This window comes from Hemiscyllium ocellatum, chromosome 17 (genome assembly GCF_020745735.1).
Source record: "Hemiscyllium ocellatum isolate sHemOce1 chromosome 17, sHemOce1.pat.X.cur, whole genome shotgun sequence".
NCBI classification, from domain to species: Eukaryota; Metazoa; Chordata; class Chondrichthyes; order Orectolobiformes; family Hemiscylliidae; genus Hemiscyllium; species Hemiscyllium ocellatum.
Window position 1 is genome coordinate 42,292,762 of NC_083417.1, and position 16,874 is coordinate 42,309,635.

The 16,874-nt window shown below is 40.1% G+C and overlaps 1 protein-coding gene across 1 annotated transcript in view; it reads right to left on the bottom strand.

The window, feature by feature from the left end:
• si:ch211-212o1.2 (uncharacterized protein LOC492735 homolog) overlaps positions 1-16,874 on the bottom strand; it is a 138,604-nt gene that overhangs the window by 25,852 nt on the left and 95,878 nt on the right. The window contains exon 4 of the mRNA XM_060837703.1: positions 9,256-9,400. Coding sequence (XP_060693686.1) covers positions 9,256-9,400 — 145 coding nt within the window. The remainder of the gene's footprint in view (positions 1-9,255; positions 9,401-16,874) is intronic.

Consider the following 16,874-nt stretch of genomic DNA (forward strand, 5'->3'; position numbering starts at 1 on the left):
AGGATCCAAGGGCAATAGTGGGGCTTGGAGGGACTGAGAAAATCAGAGGCTGTGGAAGCACTGAAAGGGGTGAGCCACAGTAGAATAATGGCGGTGGTTTGCAGGAATACTGGGTAGAGAACAGTAGGTATTGAATGGATTAGCAATGGTGGGAAGTCACAAACAGTAAGGATGGGGGGAGTGAGAGCAGCATCAGGAGATGCCACGGGTAAATTGGGAAACACCTGGTGCTCAGTATTGAATTGTAACCAATGAAACTCCTCATAGGAATTGTCGAGTACTGATTTGTTGAGTTCAACGAATCTATCTTTCAGTGTTGCTGCACCCCTGTCCTGTAACCAGACCAGAAGTGCTATGCATCTCCTGTTAATTGCCAAAAGTCACATCCTCAATGATCACCGGGAGCCAGGTTTAAGTGCTTATAGAATCAACAGAGGGAATTTTCACCTTCACCACTTAGGCAGCAAGCCAATTGTTCGCCAAGAATAAAATCTGCCTGATTTTCATTTCCATGTGGGAATATGAAGGTCAGGCAATGACTTCCCCAACTGCAAGTGAAAATTATCTCAATGTGTTGATTTTAATGGGGCTGATTTTCTGAGTTTGCATTCAGAATTAAATTAATTATGTTTTCAATGCCAATTTGGAAAAATAAAATCTACTAAACTCTTTCGCTCCCAGTTTCAAAGAAGCCTGATCAAAATACCAACAGGCAACTGCAGCTTTCACTTTGTATGACTGCTGACCTCTTTCAGGATCCCATAGATTTTCTCAGTAGGTGTCCCCATAGATTATTTGAATGTTTTGGAATGACCAAAAAGGAGGAATTTGGAAGGATGAAGCCTCTCGATCCAGAATTTCAAACACTTCCCCGCTTGAAGAGAAGTCTGATGCCTGCTGAGCTGTTGGCTCTCAGTGAAAAAAGGCATCAAATCATTTTACACAAAGCTCATACACTATGTGATTCAAACCACCCCCCCCACCCCCCGCCTTGGCAGTTAGTTAGTGTTCAGACATTACTGAAGATGATGCTGCTCTTAATTTTTTGAAAGCAGACCTGACTCTGAAAGTGAGGTTTATCCTCAGGAGGGGAGTTGCTGCAAAATTCTGTAAAAGTCTGTGAGGCGTTTCAATTCTGTAATGTCAGCACAGAAAGATGAAGGAACGGGACCACCAATATTATCTCCACTTTCCCATCTGGGAGCTAGATAAAAGAATTCCATAGCACTGCAGGCAAAACAGCACCGACTTTTTACATAGGTTTTGCTTACTGGGGGGTCTCAATAATGTTTCCTGCAAAGAGCACTGGGAGACAGAAGGGGGTCAGATCAAAAGTCCATTTGAAACTAGAGGGGAGGAAGAACATGTGGTGAATCAGTTTTCCAAGCACATACGGGATTATCCCCAGGGAACAGAATTCAAACAACACCATCTGGATGCTCATCTCCTGGGAAAAAGGCCTTAGCAGCTGGACATCTGATTCAGAATGCATCCCCTGTTGGTTGTTAATGGGCCAATGGATATGACCCCGTGCTCCTTGCAGGAAATGGCATCAGGACTCACCCCAATTTTCCTGTGTGACCTGAACTACTACTACTATACTGTCTCACGAGTCGCTCTGAACTGGAAAGATTGTTAAAATGTGATTAGCGGGGTTCAACTATGCAGGAGTAGATTACCTTGAATCATTCAGATAGCGTTTAAAAATAAAAGTGAGAAATATCACGCACTGCTAGCGATTCGCTGGCAGCCGCTCACATTGAACTATCAGAGCTTTTAAAATCCTCTATCAACTGACATCATCTGCTGGCACAATGAGTCCATTTGAACTGCTGTTACTCAGCTGATCTGATTGTGCAAGTCCAGTATTTCCACAGCAACCACTCTGAACACAGTATGCTGATAGAAGTGCCAGCTTCATTACCACTACCCATCCCCTTCTGTGGGAGATGCTTTCACCAAAGGACCGCTATTTAAATGGACTTCTGCAGGGAGGACAAAAAAGGTTCAATGACACACTGCATACTGTAGAGGAGAACAATGATAAATCAAATAACCTTTCAAAATTAAACAGCTTGGTCCTTCTTTAAGAGGAGTAAGACAGCATTTGGTAAATACAAAGTATAAAAAGAATTCATACTTTAAAAACCACATGCCTTGGATTCTTTATAATACTTGAAATGCATTAGAATAATAAAACAAGCAGCTATTGTTAGTAAGACCCATCCCTGCAGGGGTGGCTTACATTATAGCTCCTTTTATATTGCCGGTATGTCACATTAGTACTGCTGGCTCCCAATGCATGGGTCTTATGCAGCCTGCAGCAATCCTAAAGTCATTACTTCAGCTTTTTTTTTTGAGGACCTGCAAGAGGAAAGAGGTAGTTAAAGAAATGGCCTTGATGAATTCAACAAGTTTATTTTGGGGCTACCGCCAGATGCACAGGATCTGTGCTCTGGCACTTGGCTCACAAACAGAACATAAGCATGTGTATATGCCTTTCAAATAAACAAGATTTGTGAGGAGGTCCATCTTACAATATGTCTTTCAAGCAAATAAACAAACGAGACCAGTGCCAGGATATTTCCATGCTCCAGTTTACATTCTGATTCTTTCTACTGAATAAACAAACTGAATCACTGCCAATCTCTAATAAGGCCCATCTCCATGGATCCAATTTACATATCTCAAACAAACAAACTAGACGAATGCCAGCCCATATTACGGCAAATGTCCTTTGTCATACAATCATGTCTATAAAGATAAGGTTACTTTCATATGTGATCTGCAGTTTACTTGGCTGTTTTTTTATTGTTTCACATGCTTTTGATTAATTTTTTTGGTATCAGGTTGCAGTGCAATGGCACCCCAGGTTGGGATATCAACACACTATATCAATGAATGGGAAATGCTAATCAAATCCTTCCATTTCACTCAATTCCAATCTCCAGCTGAGTCTTTCAAAGAAGAGCAGTGCATTAAAGACACCATTTCAGGCATATATAGCAGGTGAACAAAGAAGTATAAATTTGTGTGAAAATGCAGGTGTCCAAATACTTTACAACCTATCTGGTTAAAATAGTACTAGAGACTCTAACAGCCTATCAAAGATGGGGGTATTAATCAAAGAGCATTTAGACACAAGTTTTTAAGGCATATTACACTTAATAAAGTAAACAGATCTCAGATAGTTAGGTACTAGATCCAAACCGGAATAAAAAGGGGTTGCTAGCTCAGGGTGCAATTGAAAAGGTAAAGGTTATGAAAGCTTTTGAAAATGGAAATGAGCTTCAGAGTTTGGGGTGGACAACTGGAATTAATGCCAGTGTGGGTAAAACAGAGCAACAAGCAGCAGTCCAGAATTGAAAAGAGCGTGAGTAGGGAACTGAGAGCTGGAGAATACTCTGGCAATAGTATGGAAAGAGACAGTGGGGGGATTTGAAGGATGATGAAATTGAAACTGATCTGCTGAGAATGGGAAGCCTGGTAAGAATTGGGCCGATAGGTGAGTGAGTTAGGATGCAGACACCATGCTCTGGATCAGTGAAACTTTACTAAGCGTGTTCTGTGGACAGTCAGTGAGGAAGGAATTCAAAAGATTAACACATTCAGAGATGAAAGGTCTTTTGGAGGCATAGGGAGTGCGCCCTGGCTATGTAGTGGATTTGAGGTTCACAGCTTTGTCCAGGGACAAGCAACATGTAACTGCCGGACTGAGCTTTGCAGATGGCCTGACAGGGTGATGAGATCAGAGAAATGGATGCATGATATTGATCGGTCTTAAACAAGCTGGTTTTAATCTTGCCAATAATAAAGTGCAAGAAACTCTGATTGGTCTAAAATTGATGCTGGGTGGCAGTGCAGCAGTGGAGTAACAAAAACAAAATCTATTGGACAGCAATCAAAGGATAGAGCCAGTTACCATTGTTATACAAATAATAACTGATTCATTGCTTATTATTGAAGCACAAAATATGAATGAAGGATAAAAAGCTAGGAGCATATTGCAGTTAACCATAACAACATTGGAGAGAAAGTTATTGGGGGAATTGTACCATTGCATTGTGACTAGTACCAATGAAACTGTAGGAGCGTAAGACCAACGTGATGGGCAACAAGCCAATTAATAAGGAGAATAGTGCAATTGATCCTCTCCAAGATTTCGAGATTTTTGGAGGGCAGTGTTCAAGTCAAGTTCCAATTCCTTCCCTTTTTTTTGGTATTTATATGTTCATATTTTAGGTAAGTGAAAAATACATGTTTTTGTCCATTTCTATTGAAATCCAGAAACCAGAGTCCCAATTTACAGTACAATGTGGCTTCCAAAGAAATATGTAACTGGTTGAGACTTTTCCTAATGTGAAACGAACTTATTCTCGACAACACCGGAGTACTGATCTCACATATACACACTCCCCCTGCCGTGAAGTTAACTTTATTATCAGTCTATAACTGTTTCTTCTGAATCTATTTCTCTTTTTGTTTCACTTTATATTCCCTGGTGGAACTGTTCTAACAAGAAGAAACCAGGTATTATCTGTGCAATATAAATAAATATATTTGGATAAAAAAATGATGGTCATTAATATTAAAAAGAGAAATAGATTTTTCAGAACTAAGACAATTACAGACTGACAATAAAGTTAACTTGAAAAAGACAAGCAAAGCTAAAATAAAACTTTATGACAGGTGATGATGTCTCACAGTACATCAGTGACCCATCCTGATATCCACACTACTTTTTTTTTTAAAAGCCACACCACTTCCAATGAGCTTACTGTTCATGGGCTGCATAATTGTGTACATCACACCAAGCAGATTTGGAACAGAACCAGAATTGTTCAGGATCATCCACACTCTCAGCCAGCGAAAATATAGCATTGCTTGTTTGAAGTCTGATTACATATAAATGAAAGGTTTTACAAACAATCTGGAATGGCTGTGAGCACAAACAATCTGGAATGATGGCAGCGTGATGGTCCTCCTGTTGAGCATTTGGAAGGGGTGTGAGTAACGCTGCAATGTCGGCAGTATGATAACCCCCACTGAGTATTTGGAATGAATTGTGAATGGCTTTTATGTCTCTCTTTGCCTTTTCTTTCAAGCAGATGGTAATGCAGGGAACCCCAGCTACTCAACACTTTATAAATTAACATGGATGCAGCAGAATAACATTAAATAAGGTGGAATCTGAAATGTTCCATACTTACTGACAATATTCAATAGTTTTGCATCTGCAGGTTATTTGTTGTTTAACCGTGGTTTTGCTTATTCCAAAATGGGCTTTGGCAGAATCCTATATGTTTTGCTTACAAACCCCACTGGAGAATGCAGTAAGTGAAAGAACAGTCTGAAATTTCAAATCTGTGTCAGACACAGATTGCATCACCAGATGATGTCAGGTTATCTTAGCAATCTTCAGAGAGGACATCACCACCATTAATAACAATAACTGCATTTACGTTGTACCTTGAATATAAAAAATCACCCTGAAGGTGCTTCACCAGGGTGACAAAATGACAGTCAGTGAAAGGAAGGACCACAAGGAAGGGTGATAAAAAGATCGATCAAAGTTCTAAAAGGTCTTCAGCGGTGAAAGAGAAGCAATTTCAGGGCACAGAGATTAGAAGGCTAGAATTCAAAAAGGTGAGATGAAGGAACCTGAGAAACAGTGCGTTCTCAAAAGCAATATGCCTCAACTGGATTATAGACAACTTGAAATGCAATGTCAGTAAGGAATTTGAACAGCAGAAAGACAGCTGGAAATCTGAGGCGTTGGAAGACCAGGAACCAATGTATGTTCTCAAGCCAATATAAACCAGGGCAGACATGAGCAGGACGAGTGCAGGATTGAACAGTGACAGCTGAATTTACAAGGGTTTGGAGGGTGGAAGATAAAACAGCCTGAAGAGAATGGGATTAGCAAGTGTGGAGTTAAAAAAAAGGCATGAGGTTTTCTGAAGAAATCTGGCTGAGGTAAGTGTGAAGGTAGATGTTGTTATAAATGTGGAAGCTGATAGAATTCCTTGTGTGGAAACAGGCGCTTTGGTCCAACAAATCCACACTGACTCTCCAAAGAGTAACCCACCCAGACCCATTCCCGTACCCTATTATCTGATATTTATCCCTAACTAATGCAACTGACCTAAACATCCCTAAACACTATGAGCAATTTGGCCTGGCGAATTCACCTGACCTGCACATCTTTGAATTATGGGAGGAAACTGTAGCACCCAGAGGAAACCCACACAGACACAGGGCGACTGTGTGGAGTTTGCACAGTCTCCCAAGGCTGGAATCGAACCTGGGTCATTGCTGCTTGAGGCAGCAGTGCTTAAGCCACCATGCTGCCCATTTGCAACAGCTCATTGCAGGTGGGATCAGAAGGGGCACCCAGATTCCGAACAATCAGCGCAGACATGGTGGGTCAGAAGACCTTTTCTCTACACTGTATAACAATTCAGAGACAGTCTGAGTTAACATGAGGCTTTGGGCAGGATAGGGATGATATCAGTGGCATAGGTATAGAGTGAGAGGAACAACTAATCTGGTCTTCCTGAGGCTTCAATAGTGGAAATTGTAGCTCATCCAGTACTGAATGTCAGAGGAGGAGTCTGACAACATAAGGCCACTCTCGGGGCGATAAAAGAGCAGAGTGTCACCACAATAGAAGTGGAAAAAATACACAATATCTTCAAAAATACATTGAGAACAAAAATTCAATTCCACAATTTGTAGTGCATCACTTAACTTACTTAAAACCACATGTTGGGAGTACATTGTTTACATTTTAAAGGAAAAGCATGATCCAAGTTTACATGCTAACCTCATCTCCGTGAGGAAAGAGCACTGCCCTGTACACTGTTTCTTTAAACAGATAATGCTAACTACGGTTGAACCAGCTTACACTTATGGTGCAGCTTTAGGTAGCGTGACACAAAAAAAATCTCTTCTTCTGAACATCTACAAACTAATATCCGTTAAATAAGTTCCATAAGGATATCAGTGCTTTCATGAATCATAACAATAGTCAAAAGAAAAGTGAAACAAAAAAAAGGTAAAGTTGCTTTAAAAAATAAAGACTTCAAAGCACAGACGTGACAAAACTTAAATAAAATATGCTCATTAAAATATATTTGTTGCAGCCTCTGAAGTAAACATAGTAGTTTGTCACCATGATTGACAAGACGACAGCCTCCATAATTAGTTGTATTTTAATTCTTTCTCATGAGTTTGAAAGCGAGCAGACTCTTATCCAAAAATGCAGGCACTCCCAGTTGAGGCTCTAGCCCAGAGATTGCTTTATATTTGACTGGTGCTACACATACTGCGTGGTCTTTTTGGCAACATTTGAATTGTTGAATGTCTTAGCAGCTAAACTATTATGAGCTTCACAGCTGCTGCCAAGTGTTTCATTCCATATTAGGATAGAGGTCGAAAATACAGCCACATCTGGTACAAAGCTTCGCCAATGAATTCTGACCTTTCAAGTGCTCCAGAGTTAAAGTTTACCTGGACTTCTAGTGAAGTCATGATCTGGCCAGCTGCCCAATTAAGAGGCTCCAGGCCCCAGCATCAATATCTGCACATTTATTAGCCCAAAGAACTGGAATAGGGTGGGAACAAAAACAACACCCACAGTTTCTCGATCTAGTGTTTCCAAAAAGAGTCTCTAGCCCAATGGGAAATTTCCTTTTAACAAAGAAAAAATTGCAATGTCAAATTGCAATTTATTTCTCTCCAGTTTTCTCAAAATTCCCAACCAGTGGGCCCATGCAGAGGCTTAACTTGATTCCCAAAGATCATTCTAACTTCATAGCCAGGGATATGCTAACTTAATATTGTACTCAGTCACTGGTGCACCATCTAAAATTATTTCTCACCAACAGGAGACTAGCTGATTTCAAATAAAGTAATACCCACACCTCTTCTCCTCCACCTCCTCCTCAAAAGCTCTTCTGGTGCAGTGGTAGTATCCCTACCTCTGAGCTAGGAGATCCCACCTGCTCCAGAGTTGTGTAATAACATCTCCGAAAGGGTGATTGGAAATTACCACACCTCCTTCACTACACCCTGATCCACCACCCTGGCCCTTCAAGCCTCCCACTCGCACTTCCAGCTTCCAAACCAGAATCAGTTCCTGAAGCAGCACTTTACATGCACTTCGCACAATCTAGTCTACTGCACTCACTTCTTAGTGTGGTCTCCTCTATACTGGGGGAACGAAGCATATACAGGGGGACCATTTCATGGAACACCTGTGCTCTGACCCTGAGATTCCAGTTGCATGCCACTTCAACACCTCACCCTGTTCCCTGGCCAACATCTCTGTCTCAGGCTTGCTGCAGTGCTCCAGCAAAACTCAGTGTAAGCTGGAAAAACAGAACCTCATTTTCTGCTTGGGGGCCCAGCAGCCTTCTGGGCAATATTGAGTCCAACAATTTGAGGGCTTCAGCTCTCCCATGTCCTTATCCCAACCCCCACACACCAGACCTTGTTATCACATGGTCTGCTATTACACACAAACCATTGGTAGCTACCAACAGTCCCAAATAATAGCTATTCACCTTCCTACCCAGATTTTTATCCACTCTTTTGTCTGTCCAACTGTTCTTTTTTTCTCTTAGGGCTCTACTCCCACCTATCATTTACTCCTTATATTGTCACACCTCCAATCCTATCTTCTGCATATAAACTAACATTTTTCTAGACACCATCAGTTCTGAGGAAGGGTCACCTAACCTGAAACATTAATTCTGCTTTCTCTCCACAGGTGCTGCTAGACCTACTGCATTTGTCCAGCAACTTCTGATTTTGCTTCTAATCTCGTCCAATGTTCTGAGGACTTGGGTTCAAATCCATGACAGATGGTAAAATTTGATTCAATAAAAATCTGGAATAAATCTGCCATCCATACCTGGTCTGGTCTACATACGACTTCAGACCCACAGCAATGTGATTAGTGCTTAATTAGGAATGGGTAGTAATTTCATACTCCAGGTAATCTAATCTAATCTAATCTAATCTAATCTAAATGCTGGCAAAGCTATTGACACCCACATTCCATGAATTAGAGAGGAAACCAGACAGAAACATCAACTAATCCTTCTAATTACAGTGCCAATAACCTCCTCACAATCTGTGCAGTTTGTAATTAGAACATTGAGATTGGATTTGGAATCTTTAATGCTCAGAAATTTAAAGATCTTTTTATCCAATTAAATGGCATCACAATAAAGAGTTACATAATCTCACCTGGACTGTTAGTGATAAACTTGTAGGTCATATGGGCCAGTGGAATAATAGTGAACATACAGTTATCACCGTTAGTCTCAATGAAGTCATGCCTTGTTATTGCAGTTGGGTCAATATGATGCTCTCGAAAAGGTCTTATAAATGCCTGTATATAAACAAAAGAAAACCAAAAAAAAATTGAAGTGTGGCTTGACTTTTTCTCCAATCTTTCAAATATTTTAACCAAATGGTGACAGATATATCAGAAGTATGTCTAAATCACATGTTTTAATGATAGCTGCTCGCAGATAAAGGGAAGCTGTTTTACTGTTGCATGAAATCTTTGTAAATATGGTGCAAATTAAATTATGAAGTATTACAATTATACATTAGGATCACTGGTCATATGTTCTGGAAGACCCCATACTCAAAGCTCCAATCACTGAATATTATATTTCCAAATTACACATTGCACCGTATTCGTTGAACATGAGCAACATGAAATTTTTTGGGCGAAACCTGTTGGCTCAAAACTTTCTGCGTCACTAATTGAAAATACTTGGGCAACATTCAAAAGCTAGAAGATTCCATATTCAGAGCTTGTTGCTGGAAATGGTCACTAATCTCCTTCTGCAGCAGTTTAAAGGACCAGGATGTACAAACACAAACGTGCAATACAGCAGCAAAGGATTTGAAATGGCAGGTGTGTGTAGCAGTAGGTTTGCCATTACAAATGCAGAAATGTTGGTGATTGAAGTTAAGCTGAGCGACAGGGTTCGGAGCAGATCACTAATACGAACAGCACAGGGGGAATGGAAGATGGTGGACAGACCTGGACAACAATTCTCCAGAGGAACGACACTCCCATTGTGCCATAAGACCTCTACCATTCAATAAAAAGCTTGCCCCTATTGTTATAATTAGTCTAATTCCTCTCGCCACCAACTTTAATTGCCAAATATTCCATGTTTTAGCACTTCTCCCCAGAACACATAGATTTTTTATGAGATAGGGAATCAAGCATTATAGGGAAAAGGCAGGAAAGTGGAGTTGAGGATTATGGATCAATCATAATCTCATTGAATGGTAGAGTAGACCCGACAGACTGAAGTATCAACTTCTGCTTTTACATCTTATGATCTTATCTAACCACATTCCAACTACTGCTTTTTAATTAGGGTTTGATTGCATATCGAGCAAAAATAAATTACAGTTTAACAAGCAATCAATTGGGGAGGATAGGGGATGTTAACCTTTGTGTTTAATAGAATTAACCAGAGAACGTATTTATGCACTTTTATGAATTGATGAATCCTATCACTGAACCTCTTAAATTCTTTCTGAACCAGAAGGTTTATTGCCAGGTAAGGAAGGATGAATATGCTTCTCCATTTTAAACGTCTTTATTTTCTGGAACAATTTCATGTTCTTTTTAGCATGAGGAGATTATACTTCTCGTTAATAAAAAATATCAGTACTCAATGTGTATTTTAACAGAAAAGATGCAGCTAAAAGTTTTCTTGAGTGAAAGAAAGAACAGTTGTGTTATTAGCTCATACTGAGAAAAACAAAAAAGTTGCATCAGCAATATACACACACAGACTACAATGATGTCTTCTATCCTCAGCAGCAGCAAATCATTCTATTGCCTTTTGAGGTTTCGATGATCTAATGTTTCTTTATAACCAGCTCTCTCCAGTTCATTCTAGCCACAAATCCACCTGCCCTCCTCAATGAAAAGTAGCTCGCTGAAATACTGTTAATTTGTGCATTCCAACATCTGAGTTCCTTGTTCCTGAGCTCTACAATTTCAAGGCATGACTGGCCAGTACTGCTGCATTACAGCACCAGGGACTCGGGTTTGACTCCATTCTCAGGCAGGTGCCTGGGTGGAGTCTGCACATTCTCCCTGCGTCTGCGTGGATTTCTTCTGGGTGGTCTGATTTCCTCCCACAGATGTGCAAATTAGGTACATTAGCCATGGGAAAAATGCAAGGTTACAGATTTGGGGGAGGATTCTGGGTAGAATGCTCTTCAGAGGGTCGGTGTGGACTCGATAGACAGAATCCCTATGTTGTTCAATATCTTTCTTTGCTATGTGAAATGTATTACACAGACATAAATCAGATTAGAAGATATGAGATGCTTCATCCTGACTGGTTGTAATATTTTCAGTAGCTTTGGTAAAAATGCTTATTTCAGTTCAGATAAGTTTAGTTTAATCCATGTTGGCTTCATGAAGTGTGGCTAAATAACGTGGTCAGCTGATTACTATGGACATCTTAAGTCATTGTCTTCTGTTGGCAAAATATTTATGCCTTGAAGGTCCCAGGTATTAAAACTTGGTGATGGAATGTGAAATTAACCCATCACTATCGTGACAGATGCAATTCTAAATTATTCTTTTGAATATGGTATGGCAGGGATATGGAGGGGGATGAAGGGGACTCCAAATGTTACAAAACACAAAAACCTGCGTTTGCTGACACGCAAAATGCATTTTTTAAAAAGATCAATTAAAAAATACCAGCTACACATAAAACTGGAAAGAACTGTATGAAAGAAAAAAGAATATTAAATGCAAAGCAGTATCAAGCAAAGTATCCTTTCAATACCAGCCTTTTTATTGCACATGCACAAAATGAGAGAAAAAGAGAAGAGTCCATTGCAGTCAGTAATTATAGGCAGTTGTTAGCATCAGCAAACACTTCGAACCCAACATAAAAATGTTTGGCATGTATAACTCTGCAACCAAGTAAACTGTAATTTACATCTGTGAGCTAAATATGCACTCTTCCATAATCAGCAACTTTTAAAGTGAAATGTAAGTCACACCAATTACTTGGTTCAGGCCTGTGGTATATGCATTAGTGTAAAATAGATGAAAATAATTCAAAGCCCTGCTCAAAAATATGATTTGCTGTCTCTATAGTTATTGCCTGTCATTTGCTCATGGAATAAGTCGATACAGCCATCGTATAATGAGAGCTTTAAAAAAGCCGTATTAGTGGGGAATCAAATACCGAATGCAAAGTGACTCATCTTTAATCAAAGTGAAAAACAAATGGTGTGCATTGTCAAATTTGGACAAGGACTCATACCAGTTTTGTCACTTCAACTGACACAAAGCCTGAACAGTGGCTACTCAATTGGCAGAGGAAAGATTCAGCAGAAACAAGGGATCAGGAACATCAATGAGGATAATAAATGATGGAGAGAGAAAAGGGAGTAAACAAATTGGTCAAGTACAGAGGTCATGTGGTACTCTTGTGCAAAAAAGTTTTAGTCACCTTCTCCCTCACCTTCCTGCTTCGAAATAGAGCATATCCCTTCTGCACCAACTCTCTTTTAATGAATGTATTTACTTTTTAAATGTCACTATGACAAAGAGGTGGCATTCTCCAAGGAAGATTTCAGTTAGCCCCATAAGAAAATACACAATATAAAAAATGATCTATGAGTGCACAAGGGGAAAACTAAAAGAGGAAGAGTTTTGAATACAGCAGAGAGAAAAAAAACAAGTAGAATGAAAAACAAACTGAAAACTACAATGTCACAAGTATTGAGGTATGAAAAGGCCACAATAGAAGAGCAGGTCAGCCCTGGTTTGGTCTCTTTTAACAATTCAGAAAATTATAATCGGAAAATACTCCACAAGCTAATTTCTGCTTTCAACCGACAAGAGACTACATTCACTTGTGTGAGGAGTCACAAGATAAATACCTCAGAGTTTATGCAGAGATCTGCTCCCAGTTAGTATGTGTATTAGTCTGCCCAATAAACAAGGTCAAATACTGAAAGTTGGTATTCCAAATTTTCAGTAATAACAGCAGTATTCAGATAATTGAAAATGTTACAAGAAGCCAGAAAACAGCTTTCACCAGTCCTTTTCAATATATACATTTTTCTCTGGCAGTGAATCGAAGCAAACCACTGCATCTTTTAAGTGAGAACACAGTGTAGAGTACAGAAGAAAATAACATTTCTTCATGTCACAATGCTTAAAAGTCGAAGTTTTTTTATTCTTTGCTGAAATGTGCATGCCTCTGACAAGAGGTTTATCCTTTGTGCCCATCCCTAATTGCCTTGAAATGAGTGGCTTCCTCTGCCACTTCAGAGGACAGTTAAAAATCATCCCTATTGCTGTACTCTTGAATTACATGTAAGCCAGATTAGGTAAGATTTCTTTTTCTCAAAGGGCATAAATGAGCCAAAGATAAAGATATTGATTCACTATTGTTAACCATCCAAATCTAGCTCGTTGCATTTCACACACAGCATCATCCTGACAGGTTTGTCACATAATTTAATAGTCTATCTCTATTCTTATCATTAACTTCAGAAACTGCTATTATCCAGTCGATATTCACCCAACACTTTGAGTGGAATTTTCCCCAGTCTAGCGTGTGCATGCAATAGTGAGATATTTTGGAATATGTGAAGAGAACGGAAAAAAAATCTTAGAATCCTGACATGAAAACATTTTGCAATCTTTCCCCTTAAGCCTTAATGGCAACTTCAGAATCGTGCTATTGAGTGCTCTTATTTCTAAGAATACTCAGCAGTACTCCATGTTGTCTTTTTACATGCCACTTCCAAATCTCTCCTTCCTCAAGAAACAAGTACAAATTTCTGACATGAAAGCAGGTATCTGGAAATGATAGCTCACTGACAGATTGCCCTGGCTGCCATCCAAATATATCTCCAGCACAATGTCCACATGTACTCCATGGACACCATCCTTCTCACCCCATTGTCCATGACAGTCAGCCTAGGCAAGCTGCAGCCTCACCACTTCACAACTCCAGCTCTTAGACCAAATCTCACACCATTTCAGCCCTTCAACATTTCACTTTGAAACTCAGGGATACCTAGAGCATACATAGTTCTGCCAGGTCGCTTTGGCACAGGGACAAAGGCAACTGTACGGGATGCATCCTATGACCCTTAGCTTGCTTGCTTAGTGCGCACTCACTTTGTGCTTACTTAGAGGCTGCCAGCCTCTAACTAATTCATCCTGAACAGCAGGATGACTCTCTGTTAAGGTTGTTATTGAGCGATACTAGTGTGTGGCGATAACAGTTGAGCAGTTGATGTAGAGATCCTGGCTTTGCAGGCTAGCGGAAATCTGCTGTTCAGATTCCTTTCAACAGTGACTGAATTCCAAATTTCAGAGTGAGAGAGACACATTTCTTTCACTTTGCATGTACCACAGTTGTGCTTAGAATGGCCGACTTCAAACCTGTGGCCTTCAGAGCACTTTCGTCCATGCACTAGGACATCCAGTCAATAATGCAGACGAGACATGCACTCAGTTTTTAGCCACTGCTTTTGAATATTTGTGAAAGGTAAAACTGACATGTCTGTGAAAGCTGGCTTTCTGTTGAGGGGGGGCACAGATAGTCCACTTGCTATCCCATCCTAAATCTCTCCCAATTTGAAGCTTCCCTGACATAAATATGCGACATTCCTGGAGATTCATACAGAATTTTGCCAGACAGTCACTGCATTAAGATCCTTAGGATACTTTTTCTCTCTCAGTAGCAGTGTTCTTTTTAAAACAAAACACATTTTGGAATTAAAAGCAAAGCTTTTCTATATTTCTGGGCTTGTTATAACACCCGCCATTCTGTAATTTTAGAAATTATTTATTACAACTAGAATAGTCCAAAAATATACTGCTACTTGCCAAACAACTTCTTACCCTATACCAAAGTAACAGTGAACTACAGAAAGCAGTTCCCAGAACAAACCCTGATGCAGTTGTTATTCTCTCTGATGGCTGTCTACTTTATTCAAACATACTTTATTCATAAAAATCATCTATAAGTAGATACAAAGATTCTAAATCAGTTCTGTACACTCTTTGCTGAGGAAGGAAACAAAAAAAGCATTGGAATTTTGACATTTTTCAGAGCTTCAGTTGCAAAAAACAAAGACATTTTTGACTTATGCAGGGAACAATTTATGTTCATTTTGAGGCACTGAGACGATTGACAACTAAAAAGACCTCATTACCACTTTGGCAGAAAGATCTGAAACAGTAGGCTTTCCCCACTGTGCCTCGGCAGAGTGTGACCCTCAGCATGTAACCCTGGACCTTAAAATATGCCAGTCTGCAACATTCAATCAGGGCCAACTCCTTGCTCTGGAAGACCAACAGGTTTTGGGTAGACCAAAGAACAGAGTTGATGGTCCTCCAGGCACAGTCACTGTCTGTATCAGTGTGTCCCCCAGAGAACAGACTGCAGAGCACAGAGTCCTGCTTAAACTTTTCATGCTCTCAGACCACTTTCCTCCCTGAGTGATGCTGACTTCCTGTCATTGGGCCCTCACCTCAGCTGATCCTACAGGTAAAGCCCATTCCTGGAGGTGATGTTGACTGCCTGATATTGTGTCCCCCCTTTGGCTGCTGCTATAGACGTTTCTGACTGCCTTTCACCAGCTCCTCACCTCGTTTTCTCCACTATGTGATGCTGACTGCCTGACATTGTGTCCTCACCTTGGCTGCTCCTCTAGCCTCAATCTTTTCTCCCATGAAATGTGCACATTGCTGTTTGCAACTTTTCTGTGAACATTACCCAATATATCAATCTCTTTTTGAAGGTGATGCCTACAGTACAACACTTCAAAGTTTGATCTGACTAAAAATTTTAAAACATGACTTGACGTAACATAAACTGTTTTGTCAACCAATCGAGATGTTGGAAGAATATTCTACAGGCTACTGAGCCTTGCTGGTAACCCAATGCAACGACTGGTTACTTTCTGCACATGACTAATAATCTGACCAAAATCCTTTTGCGCTCAACCAGTTATGATTCAGTTCCAACCAATCAATAATAGCAACTTGCATATAACTGAGGATGCCATCTAATTATTTGATGGTTGGATCCTAAAGTGTGTAAGGCTCTCACATGACTGTAAGAATTGCTGGTGCAGCTTTTTGTGGCAAGTAGTGATCATATCAAGTCCCCACTGTGTTAATCTAATGGGCTGGGAGGCTCTGGTGAATATAATGCAAAGACAGACTGCAGCCTCATTACTCAAGAGTGTTACAGCATACAGTTAAGTGGTTCACATATAAAGGAAGCACTTGTAAAATTGTTTCATTGATATAACACAGACATTTTAACAAAAAACACATCGTATTCCAGATACCTTTATGGCACCAGTAATCTAGACTTGCTAAAACCTGCTCCCTGTTCTGGTGTCGCAATTGATTTTATTCTCTTTCAGCACAACAGTTACAGTTTGCAGCAATAAAATCCTACACCACTGCAGTCCTCAGATAGTGTCCAGTATAACAATTCTGCAAAAGTGCTTTGAGCTTTAAAACCTTTGCTTACTACAATGAGGACAACAACCTGAAACAGGCACTCCAGAATAAATATCAGCAGTTCGTTGAGAAGTAGTAAAGGCATTTAAAAATAGCAAAGACACTTCTAAAGGAAGCACTGAAGCAGGATTATTCGGTGTACAAATGCATTGACAGCTACAGGCCAGGTTGAGAAAGCAGTTCAACTAAGGCACAGGTAACTCAGTGGTTAGCATTGCTGCCTCAAAGCATCAGGGACCCAGGTTCGATTCCAGCCTTGAGTGACTGAGTGGACCTTGCACATGCTTCCCGTGTCTGCATG